The 15262-nt window shown below is 52.6% G+C and overlaps 1 protein-coding gene across 5 annotated transcripts in view; it reads left to right on the forward strand.

The window, feature by feature from the left end:
• JADE2 (jade family PHD finger 2) overlaps positions 1-15262 on the forward strand; it is an 82949-nt gene that overhangs the window by 40827 nt on the left and 26860 nt on the right. For all 5 annotated transcript variants that reach the window (XM_010578848.1, XM_010578852.1, XM_010578849.1 and 2 more), the window contains 2 exons: positions 2491-2660; positions 13962-14173. In XM_010578848.1, the coding sequence (XP_010577150.1) occupies positions 2491-2660; positions 13962-14173 (382 nt within the window). The remainder of the gene's footprint in view (positions 1-2490; positions 2661-13961; positions 14174-15262) is intronic.

Here is a 15262-nt window from a genome sequence, read left to right on the forward strand (position 1 = left end):
TCAGCTGGCACCACAGGCTGCTTTTCATTTCCAGCTCGTCCTCTGCTTGCATGTCATTATGCATGACACTGTTGACGTGTGCATGGCAAGTGTCATGCATATTGCCGCAGAGTTGCCAAGAAAAGGCAGAAGAGCTGACAGGCAGCGCCTGTTCGCTCTCTGTGCAGGGAGTGTGCAGCAGATGAAGCAGTTCCTTTCCCTGTCCCTGTGGTTGTGATCAGAGAGCGCTCGGAACAAATCTCGCAGACCATCGTGGGATGTTGTCCATTGCCGAGCCTGCCAAAGTGCTGCCCAGCACGGTTTGAATGCGGCACTAAAGTCTGTGGCATGCTGAAGGTGTCCCTGCCTGCAACATGGGGCTTGGTAGCCAGGGCTGGGCTGGAGGATGTTTTAAATCAGGGGTTGCTCTGCCTGCAGGTGATGCCCGACCCACTCTGTGCAGGTATCCACTCCCCAGGGTATCTCATCTGAGCAGCCCAGGACCAGGATCCGATCTCTGTTGTGCCCCAGTAAACTGGTAGTAATTGCTTCTGGGGAATTAATGGCTGGAGGAGTCACTGTTGGTATCAGTATTCGGACCATTGCATCCATTGGACCTCATTTTTCTCATGTAAAGAGTTAATTTCCATAGGTGAATGGGAAAACTATTGCTGTAGGTAAAGGAAAGTCGCCACGGACCTGTGCTGGGACCGGCTGTCAGCGTGAGCCCATTAGTCGACTGGTGCAATGGGGCTGGAAGCAGAGAACCCAGCCAAGACAGCCGGCATCAGCGGGGAGAGGGCAGCAAGCAGAGCTGGGCAGCTTCTGGTCACCAAACTATAACCCATCTTTCCTGCAGTCAGGTCCTGGACCGGGTGAGAGGGGAAGCACTGGGAGAACTGGGGAGACCTCCGGAGACGCTTCAGCTCCTGCTGAGCGCTTGGGGCAGGGCACAGCGGGGAGGAGGCGTTCAGCTGCCGCTGGCTCAAGTTTCCGAACGTAACTAGGGCAGAGCATTGCGCTTAAATTCATCCACCGGGCCAAGAGTCTCGTATTCGCAGGGCGCAGAGCGCGCGGTGGTGCCAAACCCGGCGCCTGCGTGCCGCCCTCCTGCCCGCAGGGGGGAAGGAGCTTGATCCCCGGCGTGGCTGAGATGGCAGTGCGATGAGCAGAAGCCCTTGCCTTAGCCCTGTCCTTGTGTTTATCCCACGACTCGGGCGCATCCTGGCTTTCTGAGGGTGTGGGATGCCCCTTTGTGGCCGTGGAGCAGGGATGGGTCAGTGCCGTGGTCTCCCCATCGCCAGCAGGACCACTGGCTCTGGGCAGGAGCATCGCTACTCGTAACGACCCCGGTCCTGTGCTTGCATGTGCTTTCCAGATCAGATTTCCCGGTTTCACAGGCAGGAAAGTGTATTTCTCCCAAACAGGCTATTTCTGCCCTGATGTGGTGTTCCTGCATGAGCCTCTCCACGAGCCCCCCATGGGGAGAAACAACCCTCTAATGCCAGGGGGAGCAACATGAGGTTGATGACAGCAGCTGTAGCCGTAGGTCGAGTTATTTGACTCGGGAATGCGAGCACGGAGGAGGCTGCTTACCAGGCTGGTGGTAGTGCAAGGTGGGGAGGAAGAAAGGAGCCATACAAAGTGGAAAAATGGTTTAATTTCTCATGGTGTGAGGGGGAATTGGAGAACTGTTGAAGACCGGGCATGTTACCGCGGAGAGCCCGGTGCAGAGCCGCCCGCTCGGTGACTCCCTGGGGTTGCTCTGCAGCGTGGAGCCGTGCAGGGCACGGGCTGGTTTGTACTGAAAAACATCAGTGGGCGTTTAGGAAGAATGAGATGTGGTGGTAAAGCCTGCGTGCGGCACTGATGCCAGTTTTATTTCTGAAGGGATTGCTGTTATACCACCACTCTGAAGGGAAGAATACACTGAGGCAGATGGAGGCACAGGCTAAAAACCAAATTCCTAATTCCCAGACCGCTCGTTCCCCTCCTGATCGTGGCCCAAGGCGGGTGGGCATGGTGCTGCTTAGGAAGCCAGCCCGGTGGGAGCCGGAGCCATGCCGTGGTGGGATGCGGGCTGGCCCAAGGTGGTGGGCGCAATGCTGGAGCGATGCTGCCACGGTGCTGCTTCTCCGTGCTGCTTTTCTCTGGGACACGGGGAAAAGCACAAACTCCGGGTTTGAGGTCCCAGGAAGGGGAGCTGGCAGCCAGGCTGTGCTCAGCGTTTCCTGAAAGTCGGCTTGTTTTGATGCATCCCGACTCAAACCACCACATAAGGTGCCCAGACCAGCAGTCTCTGGGAAAGTGCTTGTGCCCAAGTTGTGGTCCTCAGAGCGTCCAAGGCACAGGAGACAACACCCGAGTGCACAAAACCCCTTTGATTTTGCTGGGCTTGTTTTTGTTCTTCGATTCAGGTTTGTGCACAGTGTGGTCGCACCCTCCATGGCAAGAAGTGGGATACTTCTGCGAGTTGTAGCTCTTTCTCAACCTCTCCTTCTTTTCTTCCAGGATCATACCGCAGCTGGAGAACTCGCCTTCACAGGTTTCACCGAGTAGCCTGCCTGGCTCTGAGATTTCGGAAGCTACAAGGACTTACTTGCAAGGAGTGAGCCGCTACGACCTGGATGAGCTCGATGCTTGCTGGTTGGAACTTGTTAATATGGAGCTCAAGGAGATGGGTGAGTATTGCTGTTGTTTTTCTCCTTGCCTGGGCATCCCAGAGTGGGCATTTTTAAGGCTTTTTAAGTAATTGTGGAACAAAAGGCCTTGAAGAAGAAATCTTCTTTAAGGCTCTCCGAAAGAGATCATGTGGATTGCCACAGCGCAGGACCTTGAGTGTATCTGTCTCAACGCTTCTCGCTCACATAGGGCTTTTGGGATGTGGTGCAAGAAGAATGGGGCAAACCAGATGACGGTAGGAACAGTTCAGCATGCCCTGTGGAGCAGGGGTCTGATTCGCAGAAGAACTGATAGACCCAGATCCCTCATGGCCATGCTCTGATTGTGTGACCATCATCAACTCCCATACTGATCCCTGCAGCATCTGGGCTGCAGGAGGAGGTGTTGGTCAGGATGGGTGTGTTGAACCTGACTCCTCTTCCTTTGGCCAGATCTGAAAGCATTTCTCCAACGTTTCTCCAGCCGGGCAGGTGGAGTCAGAGGGAAGAGGCTTTCCTAGTCAAAATGTGTATTCTCAGAAATGCTGCTCCTGGGTTGTCTCTCTGTTCCCAAGTGTCTCTAAATATCACAGCGTAATGTAGCTTGCTGTTATATCACTGCACATTCTTAAAATCCATTAGTGCATTTCGGTTGAGTGCAAGTACCTGGACTTGGAATTTGACCATTGGCACTAGTGCTTAGCATGGTCTGCTGGGCACGTTTGTTGGCACAGACATGTGGGTGTGTAGTCCTGCCAGACCGTGGAGGGATTTTCCAGTCCTTGTTAGGTAAGGCTTGCTGCGGTGTGGCTGCTGCGACGCAGGTAAGAATAACAACGCCATAAAACATTCACCTTGTGAGGTCAGTGAAAGCTGAAGTGTGCCTACGTGAAGCATTACTCCCCGTTGCAAAGGTCTTTCGAGGGTGGGACAAAGTATGTTATCAAGTGCTTGAGCAGACGGGATTGTGCACCGCCGAGCAGGAAGGTTGTGCTGAGTCTCACAGCCTGCCGGCTAAGAGCTGCAGCAAGATTCAGTAAGATTGCAATAAGATTTAGGTCAGTAAGTTTGCACGGAGTGTAAATGAGCTCAGATGTTGGGCCCCACATTGGCTCATCTGGGTGGCAGAAGATCTCTGTTCTTCTGATGTACTTGTGATTTACAAGCAAATTTTGTTACCATGATCTCTGGGACCTTGAGAAAGTTGTAGAGGCTGCTTTTAGAGTTTGGCTAATTATCTGTTATATGTATCCTGTATATTGGATTTCCCATAATCTCGGTGTTGTGGAGCCCATAGTATCACTAGCAAATCGCAGTCAGCTTTGCCCTCATTAACTGGTCCTGTATTAGCAGCCTCAGCTCTGTCATTAGCACACCCAGGTTTTGAAATACCAGCAGCTACAGTCAAGTCCTTGGGCAGCGCAGAAGGTGCTCCTGGGCAAAGCGGAGTGGCTAGGTCCTGCTCGGGTACCTTGCAGAGGATCCACCCTTCCTAACACAACAGAGCTGCCGTTACTGCATCAAGAAACCGGATTGTACCACACTGGACGTCCTTCTGACTACCACCGTGCTTTCGCTGTATCTCCTGCTGCATTTCCCTCGCTGTCTCCGCAACTGGGTGGCCGTCAGAGGTGTCTCTGGGCTCCAGAGAAGGGTTGTCTCTATTTCCACTTCCCCCTTGTACGGATTTCAGAAGTCTCTAGAAAGGCAGCAGGCAGAGATTTGGCTTCTGCAGCTCAGTTGGGTTAAATTTGGCTCGCTTTATTATTTCTTCAAAGTATTAGGTTACAAATGCAATGTCTTAAATGGCTTTCAGATGCGGAGCTCCCATGCTGATGGGTAACTGGAAGGTTGAGGCGAGACGGGAGCTGGCTGTCCCCTGCGGCTGCGAGCGGCACGTCACCTTTGGGCTGGCACGTGCCAAACTGGAGCGTGTTGGGGGAGAGGGGCGGCTTTGCCAGCGGTGCTGCCTTGGGAATGTGTTGGATTTAGGAGGGGAGCTTGAGCATCCTCACAGCTATCTACCCCCGGTAGCCCCGTTCCTTGCAGGTGCGTTGGGTGGGCTGGCGTCGCAGCATCCCAATGAGCACACCCTGAACCCCATGTCGGGACAGAGGCGATGCTTTGCCGCTGACCCTCTGTGGAATTTTGAACGAGATGCATTTTTTTTTTTTCCTCCGGCTCCTTGTCATTTATCAGCCAGTCAGCTTTTTCAAGGACGGTCCTTAGGAGGTGTTTGTACAGCACCGGTCTCTGACGAAGCCCCTGAGCCCTCCTGCCGTAACCAACTAGAGACGGTAATAAGGAACCCAGGGGATTTCAGCAGTGGTAATGCAAAGAGCCTCACTGTCCGTCAGCTGATTCTCCAGCCCATTTCTGTTGCTGAAAGAGCACTGTAATTACTGGCTGAGCCTAAAATATGCTGGGGAGAGAGTAGCTTTGAAAACCAGCGTTTGGCGTGTGAAATCCACTGCGGGTATGGCTTCAGCCCGAAGGATTCTGGTATCTCGCCCCATCCCCCAGCCCTCCCCACTCCTCTAGCTGTGCGAGGGCTAGTGCATTTTTTCTAGTGACTTGAAAGGGAAAAACATGTGGCATTGATTAATAACCCATCCCCGGCACCGCAGTGAGCTGGGGGTCTGGCAGGTAAGGAGCGGGATGGATGCTGGTACTTCTGGCTGCGGGACCACGGTCGCGTCGCCCACGCCGGCCGTGCCTGGTGCTGCCTGGGGAGCTGGACCGCAGCGGCTGCGGGGCATCGGGGCTGCTCGGGATGCATTTTGCTGCCCGTGGGAGTGATGGGGTTTGGGTGCTCATAGAGAAAAACTGTTGCAGGAAATCTATCACTGCTCACCCTCCTGGGCTGTGCCGGAGCGGAGGCTCCGCTCCCTCTGCTTCCCATATGGGAGAAGCCGTGTAGCCGGGGGCAGCGGGGTGGGATTTTGGGTGCCCTTCACCGCCCAAGGCAGAAGATTGCCGCCTGCCTAGGTTGGTCTGAAGGCAGTCCATAAGTAGCGCTTTCTCCCAGAAGCCCTCGACGTTAATGACATACTGAGATTTCCAAACCAGCTTTGCTAATCTCTGAGATCATTAACATGATTTAACTGGAGAATTGCAGCCTCCTCCTATTCGGAGAAGTCAGGAGTTATCTCCCAGCGTCAAGAGATAGGCAGAAGTTTAAATTCCTCCTGGGTGTTTGGCTGAGCTGTTGTCACTGGGCAGTCCAGGGGCACAATGTGTCATTCCCAAAATATTTAATGACAAAGAAGGAGCCTGATCTCTGACTGGCTCTTGAGGAGCTGCGGGGAGGAGAGCTGGAAAACACCTATGAGATCATCCATCTCGCTTTGCCGTTAGCGCGCATTGATCCACGTAGCACATGCCTTTTCCAGTCCTTTTTAGGTCACCCCAGGGATGGAATTTTATCACCAAGATCAGATAAATCTCCAGATAGCTCCAGCTCTCTGCACTCTGCCGGCTCCTCTCCCAATTAGGTGGAATTGCTCCGAAAAGCAGAAGTTTTACGCGTAAAACAGCTTTAAATAACTTTAAACTCCCCAGTAAGATACCTCAGTAGCTGTTACTGTACTTGGTAGAAATGTAGTGTTCAAAGAACTTCTGTGCACTAGAGATGAAATCAGTATTTCAGCATGCCTAAATGTTTTATTTGTTGCTGCTGCAATATGAGATAGTAAAAAAAAGTGGATCTGAAGGAGTCTGAATGAGACCCTGAGCCAGATTCCTGTATATGCCACTCCAGGCAGCACAGGCCTTTCCTTTTAGAGAGGAGCCATGCCGTAAGTCGTCGTTTTTATATTAACATTTTATGCTGTATTTTGTGATCTTCCCTAAATCCAAAGCTATTGTAAAAGCAAGGCTAGAGAGACTTCAAAGACCAAGGCTGAACTATCGCTTTGCGGTGATCGGCACTTCATAAACACACGGAAAATCCTCAAGAAATTGCTAAAAAACGTTGCCGGAATCAATTTTGCTGAAGGCAGAGTCGAAGTTTCTAAGTATTCCCTTGACTTAATCCATATGGTGTATGCTGCTCACATATGCCCACCACAGCTTCTATCTTGGGAGCTGGAGGTGTTCCTGGTATTTTATGGCAGGAACATGCAAAGGTCACATGTATTGCTTTTGAAGCTCCAGGGGGAATTCATCACTGCATACTTGAGATATGTCTGTGTACTAATGAGATGATACCTCCCTCGGCGGAGGTGAGATTGGTCAAGTAGATGTGGAGTAAACCGAAGTCGCTGGAGTAACCCCGGGGAAGATGTGCTCAATGGAGCAGAGGCTGCCGTTAAACGCACGCCTCGGAGAGCGGCTCCTCGCCTCCCTGGCAGAGCCAGGAGTCCCTGTCCGAGGTTACCCCCATCCCACCGTGTCCTTTCGGGATTCGGGGAGCCCCTTTTTCCCCCCTACCCGAGGCAGCACGCTGGCATTCCCCAGGCAGAACCTGCCCCCACGCAGGTGCCCCCCCCCTACGGGTGCCCATCACCGTGGCCAGGCTCCATCCGCTGTGCAGGGCCCCCCCAATATCTGTCACTTGAAGCTCTCCCGTTATTTTAACGACTTTGAGAGTGATTCCCCACCGTGTAGCCCCATTCCCCGCCGGTGCAGCCGGCCGGAGGGAGCCCTACAATGGGGACCATTGCCCCCCATTGGGGTGATCCAAGGGCTGCTGTCCCCCCCCCAGGGATGCTCCCCAGCCCCGGCTAGCTGGGAGGATGTACAGAGCCTGTCCTTTTTGTAGTGGGATCCATTTCCTTTAACCACCAGCCCCAGTTCCCCGTTTTAAGTGCATTCCCCACAGCTATAAGGGACCGCTGGCAGCGATGGCCCTTCCACCACCTTCCCCCCATGCCCCCGCACCCGGGATCACCCTGCTTGCCGCTCATCGCTTGTGCAAGCTTAGCCCGTTAATAATTCAGGGTCCGTTTGTTTGGATTTTTTTTTTTTTTTTTTTTCTTGTTTTGAAGAAATCCTGCCAGTTTGGAGCTGTTTTATAACACGTCTGTGCTGCAGCCCGCAACAAACATCCGCGCGTAGCCCGAGATCTTTGTTCTCCGCCGAGATCATAAGCTCATTGCACAAGTAATCATTTCAGCAGCAGACCCGTTTGGTTGCGTGGATAGACGAACCAGCAAATCCTCTGCTACTTGGTGGTATATTACAAGCAAGAGATGTATTTAATAGAGGTACTGATGTACAGCGTGGAAGTATCTCGGGAACAGATTTAGGGCTGGAAGCTGTTCTCAATTACGCTGCCGTTGATCTGGATTAACGGCGTTGGTATCAACGGGAGGACTCGCCTGAGCTGCCCGTAGGCAGGTGCCACGCTTGCGCTTGCTGGTGGGCTGCTGCTCTTCACATAAGGCTCCATACCCCAATTTAAGGCGAGGGCAGAACTCCCGCCGTGTAAACGGGCAAGTCGGCGAGCCCAGGGGGGTAAAGAGCCACAGAAACGGTGGCGATGAGAAACGATGAAGGCGAGAGCCCGCCGTGGCTGGCCGACGGAGGGTTGCTGAGCGGCACGGCGCGGGTCTCGGGGAGGCGGAGGTGGATGCGCGGGGCTTCTGCTCTTCTCCTGGGTAAACGGCATCGCCTGCCGAAAATACCTCCAGCGATGCCGGCTGGGATGCTCTTGAAGCAGTGGGAGACACGGCGGTTTGCTGGGGTGCCGCGGCACGGGGCGGCTGAAGGGAAGGCGGGGAGGAAGAAGAATAATAATTGCATCTTAAATAATCCAGGTTGATTTTGTGTGAAAATAGCCTCGGCCTTTAAGTTTATCTTTAAGCAAGGAAATCCAGAAGTATTTTCAGGTGGCAGTTCCTTAAGTTGTCGGCAGAGGTGAAAACACCGTGAGCCTCTGGAAGGGAAAGCTAAGCTTATTTAACTCCTTATAGAAACAGATATTGCAGGAAAGCCGTGTTAATGTATAGATTAGCGGGGTGGGAAATCAGCGGGAGAAGCTCTAGACATTCTACCTCCAGGTTTTTCAGCACAATCAGTTTTTATGTCAAGTCGTTGTTTTGCTATTTCCATAAATTCCTCGCAGTAATTGCAGTAGTTTCCAGCAATATTCAGAGTTTTGCTGCTGGATGGAGCGAGGAGGCTTTCATCAGAAGTGCTCCAGGACAGCTCTGTCAGTGCCGAGCATCGCTGGAGAGAGACAGCAACTTATAAAGTGGCTTCTGAAACATTTTGTCATCATCTTAAATTTGAGCAATAATTGATGTCGGTGGGTGGCGGAAAGGGTGATAATTGGTTCCTGTAAATCTTTTAAGTGCATTAGCAAGCTGTGTTTGTAACAAAATATCTCGAAGTTTCACTGTGGATGCTCAAGCTTGCGCAGGTTGCATGTCCCCGTTTGTTTTGTTGGTCACGCTTTATGTTAAGGGTCTGTTTATAAATAACACTGGTAAAAGATGAATGCACAACTGCTGCATCTCCCAAGCATTGTGTGCCTGCGGGTGATGGGTTAGGGCTGGCTGGGGCAGTCGCAGATGGTCCTGTGTGGGGTTCGGGTGGTCGTCCGTCATCCCCCATCCTTTGCAAAGGATGCCTCGGACAGGACCTGGGATGCCCCGGGGAGCTCCTGGCCCCGGGCAGGGGTGGCTGGTGTCCCCATCAGTGCCATGAGCGTGTGGGTGCTCAGCTCCCAGCCTTGTTCAGAGCCAAAGCGTGCTTCTCCCAAGGTGTCCTTCTGCACAGCGGTGCCTAAACTCGGTTTTAGCATCTAGCCGGTGCTTTTTCTCTTTGGATTGCTTTCATTCTCCCGGCCTCCGAGCAGGGAAGGATCCTCAGCACAGCTTTCCAGAGGCAGAAGCCGAAGCGGGCAGGTTTGAAGTGACTCGCCCAGGACGAGCTGGAGGGACACTGAGCTGGAAGGAGATCTCAGGAGCCTGGAGTCCCCGTGCCGTCTGTGAACACCCCTGTCCCATCAGGGAGCTGGTGTCCTTTCACTCTCAGTCTTTCAAAGATACTAATAGGCAAGCCTACGTTATCTCAGAAGTGCTTTCCTTTTTTTTATTTAAAAAAAACAGTAATTTTGCTTGTTCATATATATTTTTACCGAAAAGTAGACTCCAAGGTTTATAGCTTGTGAATCAGCTAATGGCATAGCCTGCAGTCCTGATGACTGTTTGTTCATGAGCTACTTTATCTCCAGGTATCCTCCACAGGGTAAAAGGATTTATTGTTTCAGTAAATTGATTTTAGTGGAGCACAGTTTAGTCAGAAATAGGTCTCCGTTTTGTGAAAGGTGGCTCTCCAGCTATTTTTTTTCTCCCCGTGCAGTGAGTCAGCTCACACCACGACAAGGAGTAGCTGAGAATTCATTTAGCAGAAGAATATTGCTCCTTCATGCCACATAAATTACGATATTACAGAAATAATTATAATGGAGAGCGGCGTTGTGTAAAGGAATGTGCCTGGTGGTTCTCCCGGACCCGGCGCCGTGGCTTTGGTGCCAGCCCAGCGATCCCAGCTCCTTTGGGATAAAATACTTAAATCTTGTGTTTCAGGTGCCATATGGGCAGCTGCTGCGAGGTCTGGGGGAGCTGAGGCGTGTGGGGTCGGGGACGGGACCCTTGGGAGCTCTTTGGGGATAACAGGGATGCCGGGCAGCTGCGGAGCCACAGGGATCGTGGCAGACCCCAACAGCAGAGATATGGGGAAGAGTTTTCTGCTGGGAGCAAAGTTCAAACGAAAGGCCGGGTTCCTACGCGTTTTCCCTTCCTGAATCAGATCTGGAGACCTCCTGTAGTGCATCGTCATCTGGTGCCTCTTCTCCTCCTCCATTTCCAAAGCAAAGTCTCCCTCCTCCTCCGGGGGATGCTTCCTATGGCTGGGTCCATGCTGCCTGCCAGGATCCTGCTCTGGACCAAGAAAAGATAGCTTTTCTCCGGCTGGGATGCGGTGGGAGGCAGTGCTCCCTGGGTGACAGTCCTTCCCACCGTGGGGTGATGTCAGGGGTGTCCCATCAAAACCAGTCATCGTTAACGTGCTCAGTGTTAATGGGGTGAGGGTACGGGTGGCCTCCTGGAAGGGGTGGTGGGACGTGGAGCTTTTTACTCCTGTGTCTGTTTTGAACATGGCTCCAAGTGGCCAGTGGTTATATTGGTGTGAGGTGGAATTCTCACTTCTGGACAGAAGTGTCTCCCTCCGGACAGAAACTATGGAGAAGTTTGCAGATACACTGCCCGGCTCTGCTGAGGCTCAGAAAAGCTTCATTTTCTCCCCCACCTTTCATACAAGACCTTGACATACCTTAACCAGATAAAAATAAGTTCCTCTTGGCCAGCAGGTAGAGTCCACCGTCCTCGTGATGGTCTCAAACGTGACTTACTCCCTGAATGTCACTGGATTTATTCATTGTAGCCAAGATTAGTATCTGGGTCTTTGCTTTTCCTTCCCCAGGGACAATAACAGTGTCACTTGTACGTGTACACAGGGAGTGTTTTGGTGGAGTATTTTCTTGTTTTTGTGATTTTGCTGGCCACGATCAATACAGATAGAGTTTTCACAGCCAAAAAGATGACAATTTTATGAATGGAGTTTAATAGCACAAACTTTATAGGATGCAGAAGGAGATAAATGGAGCACAAATGGAAAAGCACTTCACCCCCAGGCCCCATTGTTTAGTGTTTCATAAACGATTAATCGCTTCATCCCCATCAAGTGCAATTGTCAATTCAATAAGCTCCGAGGTATTCTGAATGGCGCTTGGCAAACGAATTCCTAATGTAATTACATCTAAATGGAGTGTGAGAGCGTGCGTGTGTGCGCGTGCGGGAGGGAGAGATCTATATTTTTCGATGTAATGGTATAACAACTACTTTGCACGTAGGCTGATAAGGAAACCCCGCTGGGGTGCTGGTCTTGCTCTGGCGCAAGAGTTTTGGGATCGGTGGGGACTTTCTCCCCAGGGTTAAGTTGGTGATGCCGGGGCATCGCTGTGGATGGAAAATGCAGGAGATGGGATGGGAGCCGGTTCTTTCCACTCAAGGCGAAACGGGAACGGTGACAATGCCAGCGCGATCCCGACCCTGAGGGCAGGTCAGGGTCATGATTCCTGTGGAAACCCCCATCCCTTTCCTTCCTCGTGCTGCCTGCAGCTGCCGGCTCTCTGCCTGCCCTCTCCCCTGAGCACCGGGCAGCTCTAGAAAGCGTGGGGTGAAAAGCTCTGGGAACACTTTAATGATCATTTTGCTTTCCAGAAGAGCAGAGAGAGCAGAATCTGAAACGTTGGGAGAAAGGGAGTAACTCCAGGCTGACACTCCGGTACCCGGGATCATAGTCACAGATGTGGACTTGAAACGCTGACCAAGAGGATTATATTCTTGCCGGGCTTGTTTAACGCTCGCATAAAGTCATGGCTTGGACCAAGCGCAACTCGGGTGGTGTGTTTATAAAGGGACGCGATTAAGGCAAAAACCAATGCTCTGGCTTTGTAACTCGCTCCCTGCCCTGTCGCATCCGACCGGCACGATGCCAAGAGCGAGCCGGTGGCTCCATCCCGGCTCCCGCACGCGGAGCTGGCCGTGCCGCTGTGCCAGCGCAGGATGGTTCCCATCGCTGAGCTCCGGCAGCCCCCGGGCAGCCTGTGCCAGCCTGGGGCTCCGCAGAGATCCCGCGCCCATCGCAGGGGCTGCTCCGTCATAAAACAGGTATTGTCAGGTTCCTCGGCGTGTTGCGGCACGGCAGCCCGGGCGCTTGAAAGGGTTGCGATAGGGAACAGTGTTGTCTGTCTTAGATGGTATCTCAGACTCGACATAGACGTGTAAAATGCCAGGCTGGATGTTTGCAGAGACTTGTCAAGCCAAGGGAGACGGTGCCAATGCGAAACGTTGGGGAAGAGCTTAAAAAGGCAGACAATGGTGTGTTCGCTTGCCGAGCTCGCCTACGGGTTGCTTTTTCCCCTTGACAGAGTTTTTTTCGGCTGGTCCGTGGCCATCGGGGGAAGGGGCAGCCCCTGCCAGCCCCATCCAGCTGGAGGTGCTGGGAGCACTGGCTGGGACCTCCGCGGCCCCGTCCCTCCCCAGCCCCGGGGACCTCTCGGGGCCCCATAGCTCAGCCTGGGAAAGGGACATCACACTGTGGTTCGAGAGATGCCCAGGGTGGAAAATTTCTCACTGAACATTTAGTGAGTAACTGCTTCCTATTAGTACTTCCTCAAGCCTTTTTTTTCCCCTTCTCTGCTCATAAATCAGGTATTTTCTCCCGTTGCCTTGCAACAAGAAAGGTGGACAGCAGCGCGGGTCGGGCTGCTCTGCTGTCTGGCGCATTCTGGAGCATCCTGGCCATCATCGTGGATAATATACACAAATGAAATGCAAACATTAAATGTTCTTTATCGCATCTTGCTGGTATCTCCGTCCCCATCTCTGTGCCTTCCCTGGTGATGAAATAGTGCTCACGGGGAGACGGGGTGCGGTGGGGGCTTAGCTCTGCCTCTTTCCCATCGTAGAGAACCTCACTCCTGCTGCTGACAGATCTTTTCCTTCTTTTTTCCCTTACCTGGAGTGACCTCACGTTGCATTTGTGGCACCGGGATCTTTGTATGTGGGTGAGAGGCAGCACTTTTGGGAGCAGCGTTCAGCGTGGCACCGTTCCGGTGCTGCTGAGCTCCTGGCAGCAGCATCCCCCCTGTAACAGTGGCTGGGTATTCTGCTGCTGGAGCTGCTGCTCTTGAAAAGCCTCTCCTCGTTATTGGCCTCATATTTGTGGTTGTCAGTCTGGATAAACCTCTGGTAAAGCACCTCTGCCACTTCTTTCCACTAAAGATCCTGGTTTGGGGGGGATAAAACACAACACAGCAGTGTCTGACCTTCTGATTTCACTAAACCCAACCAGGAAAAAAAATGGGTTATTTGTCCTCAATTTCAGCCTTTGGCTTCAGTTTTACAGTGCCATTTAATTGGCCTTAAAAGGGTCAATTTTCAGTCCTAACAATTAAAGCATTGACTTTGTGTTGCCAAAGCTTGTCTGAGCCCTCGCTGCAGAAAGCATCTTTGCAAAACTTGTCTCCTTGAACATTTAAACTGTCAGACCTAATTATCCGCATTGCTTCAGCTGAATGGGTTTCTTTCCTCTCAGCCAGCAGCAATATTTTGTTACTGTCTATGAAATATAAACTGCAGCCCGAGTTAGAAGCAGCCGTTTTCTGAATCGCCGCTCTTACCATCGCCGTGGATTTGCCTCTTGAGTTGCAATCTAAAATGCTCAGCCCTTTGCAAAACGCTCCCTGAAGGCGGGTGGGCTCCTGCGCCGGAGCTGCATCAGTGTCCTCCTCTGCCTTCTGCCTTGCAGAAAAGCCCGAGCTGGACGAGATCACCCTGGAGCGAGTGCTGGAGGAGCTGGAGACCATGTGCTACGAGAACATGAACATCGCCATCGAAACAGAGGAGGGTTTGGGCATCGAGTACGACGAGGACGTGGTGTGCGACGTCTGCCGCTCGCCGGAGGGGGAGGACGGCAACGAGATGGTGTTCTGCGACAAGTGCAACGTCTGCGTGCACCAGGTGAGCCCCCGCCGCGGGGGGAGAGCGGCCGGTTTCGGCTGTCCGCACGTCACGCTCCTGTACCCTCCTCTGCGTTCCTCCCGTCCCCACTGTCCCCCTCTCCCTGAGCTGCCGTAGACCCCTGTTGAGCTTTTCGGATGGATTCCCAGTGCATCTCCAGTGGAGCGAGGATAGCAGATGGGGTCTTGGGTAGCTGGCAGGCAGCAAACTTGCTTTTCGTACTTTCTTAGCCCCAGCCCTTCATAAGTGCCCAGAGAAATACGCAGCCAGAAGTTGAAAACCGCTTCCTGCGAGCTTGCTTTGCCCCCTCCTCCTTATTCTCTGGTCTCTGTGGTATTTTATTTTATGCCTTCTCTTCCATTAGTGTGCTTATTCTTCTTTCTTTACCCCATCTTTCTTTATTAAACTGCCGTGGGATCTTTAGCACCCAGGGGTGACCAGCACCGTGTGCGGGACTGGCTGGTGGGCTGGGAGGGATGTGGGTCTGCAGACCTGCACCCACCCTGCACCCACTGGAGGGGTGGGCTTGCACGGACCTCCAGCCTCCTCCGCAGCGTTATACTGGGGGTAGTAGGACCTTCCGGCTCCCCCAGCGCTGTCTTACATCGCAGGATTTCTGTCCCAGCTTCCGTGCTGTATGAGTGTAGGATTTCATTTTATTTTGCTGCCTGGGAGGAAAATAATTTTATTTTTAGAATTGAATGCAAATGCTTCAAGCCCTTGCTGGGGGGGTTTGTGGGCTCCTGAGCTTGGGGAAACCTTGACAAGGAGGAAGCATCCGTGCAAGGGTCTCCTGGGTCCCGCGTGGGTCCGGAGATGGTTTGCTGGTTGTGCTTCGAGGGGAAGCGCCGTGCAATGCTGGAACAGCAGATCCTGGGCTTCGCCCTCTGTGTGAAGGGCTTTGGTTTTTTTTTCTTCCTCTGAAGAGAGCCATTTGCTCATCTTTTGGGCAGCTTTTCCATCAGTGCTTCCTGGAGGTGGGAGAGCGTTGGAGATAACTATACTAGCGGGAGGTGGGTGTTTTGAATGGTTTCCATCAGTGAATCAGATTCCACAAAATACCAGGACGATTCAGGGTTGGGGTTGGGG

This window comes from Haliaeetus leucocephalus, unplaced genomic scaffold (assembly GCF_000737465.1).
Source record: "Haliaeetus leucocephalus isolate CR32 unplaced genomic scaffold, Haliaeetus_leucocephalus-4.0 Scaffold656, whole genome shotgun sequence".
In the NCBI taxonomy this organism is placed as follows: domain Eukaryota; kingdom Metazoa; phylum Chordata; class Aves; order Accipitriformes; family Accipitridae; genus Haliaeetus; species Haliaeetus leucocephalus.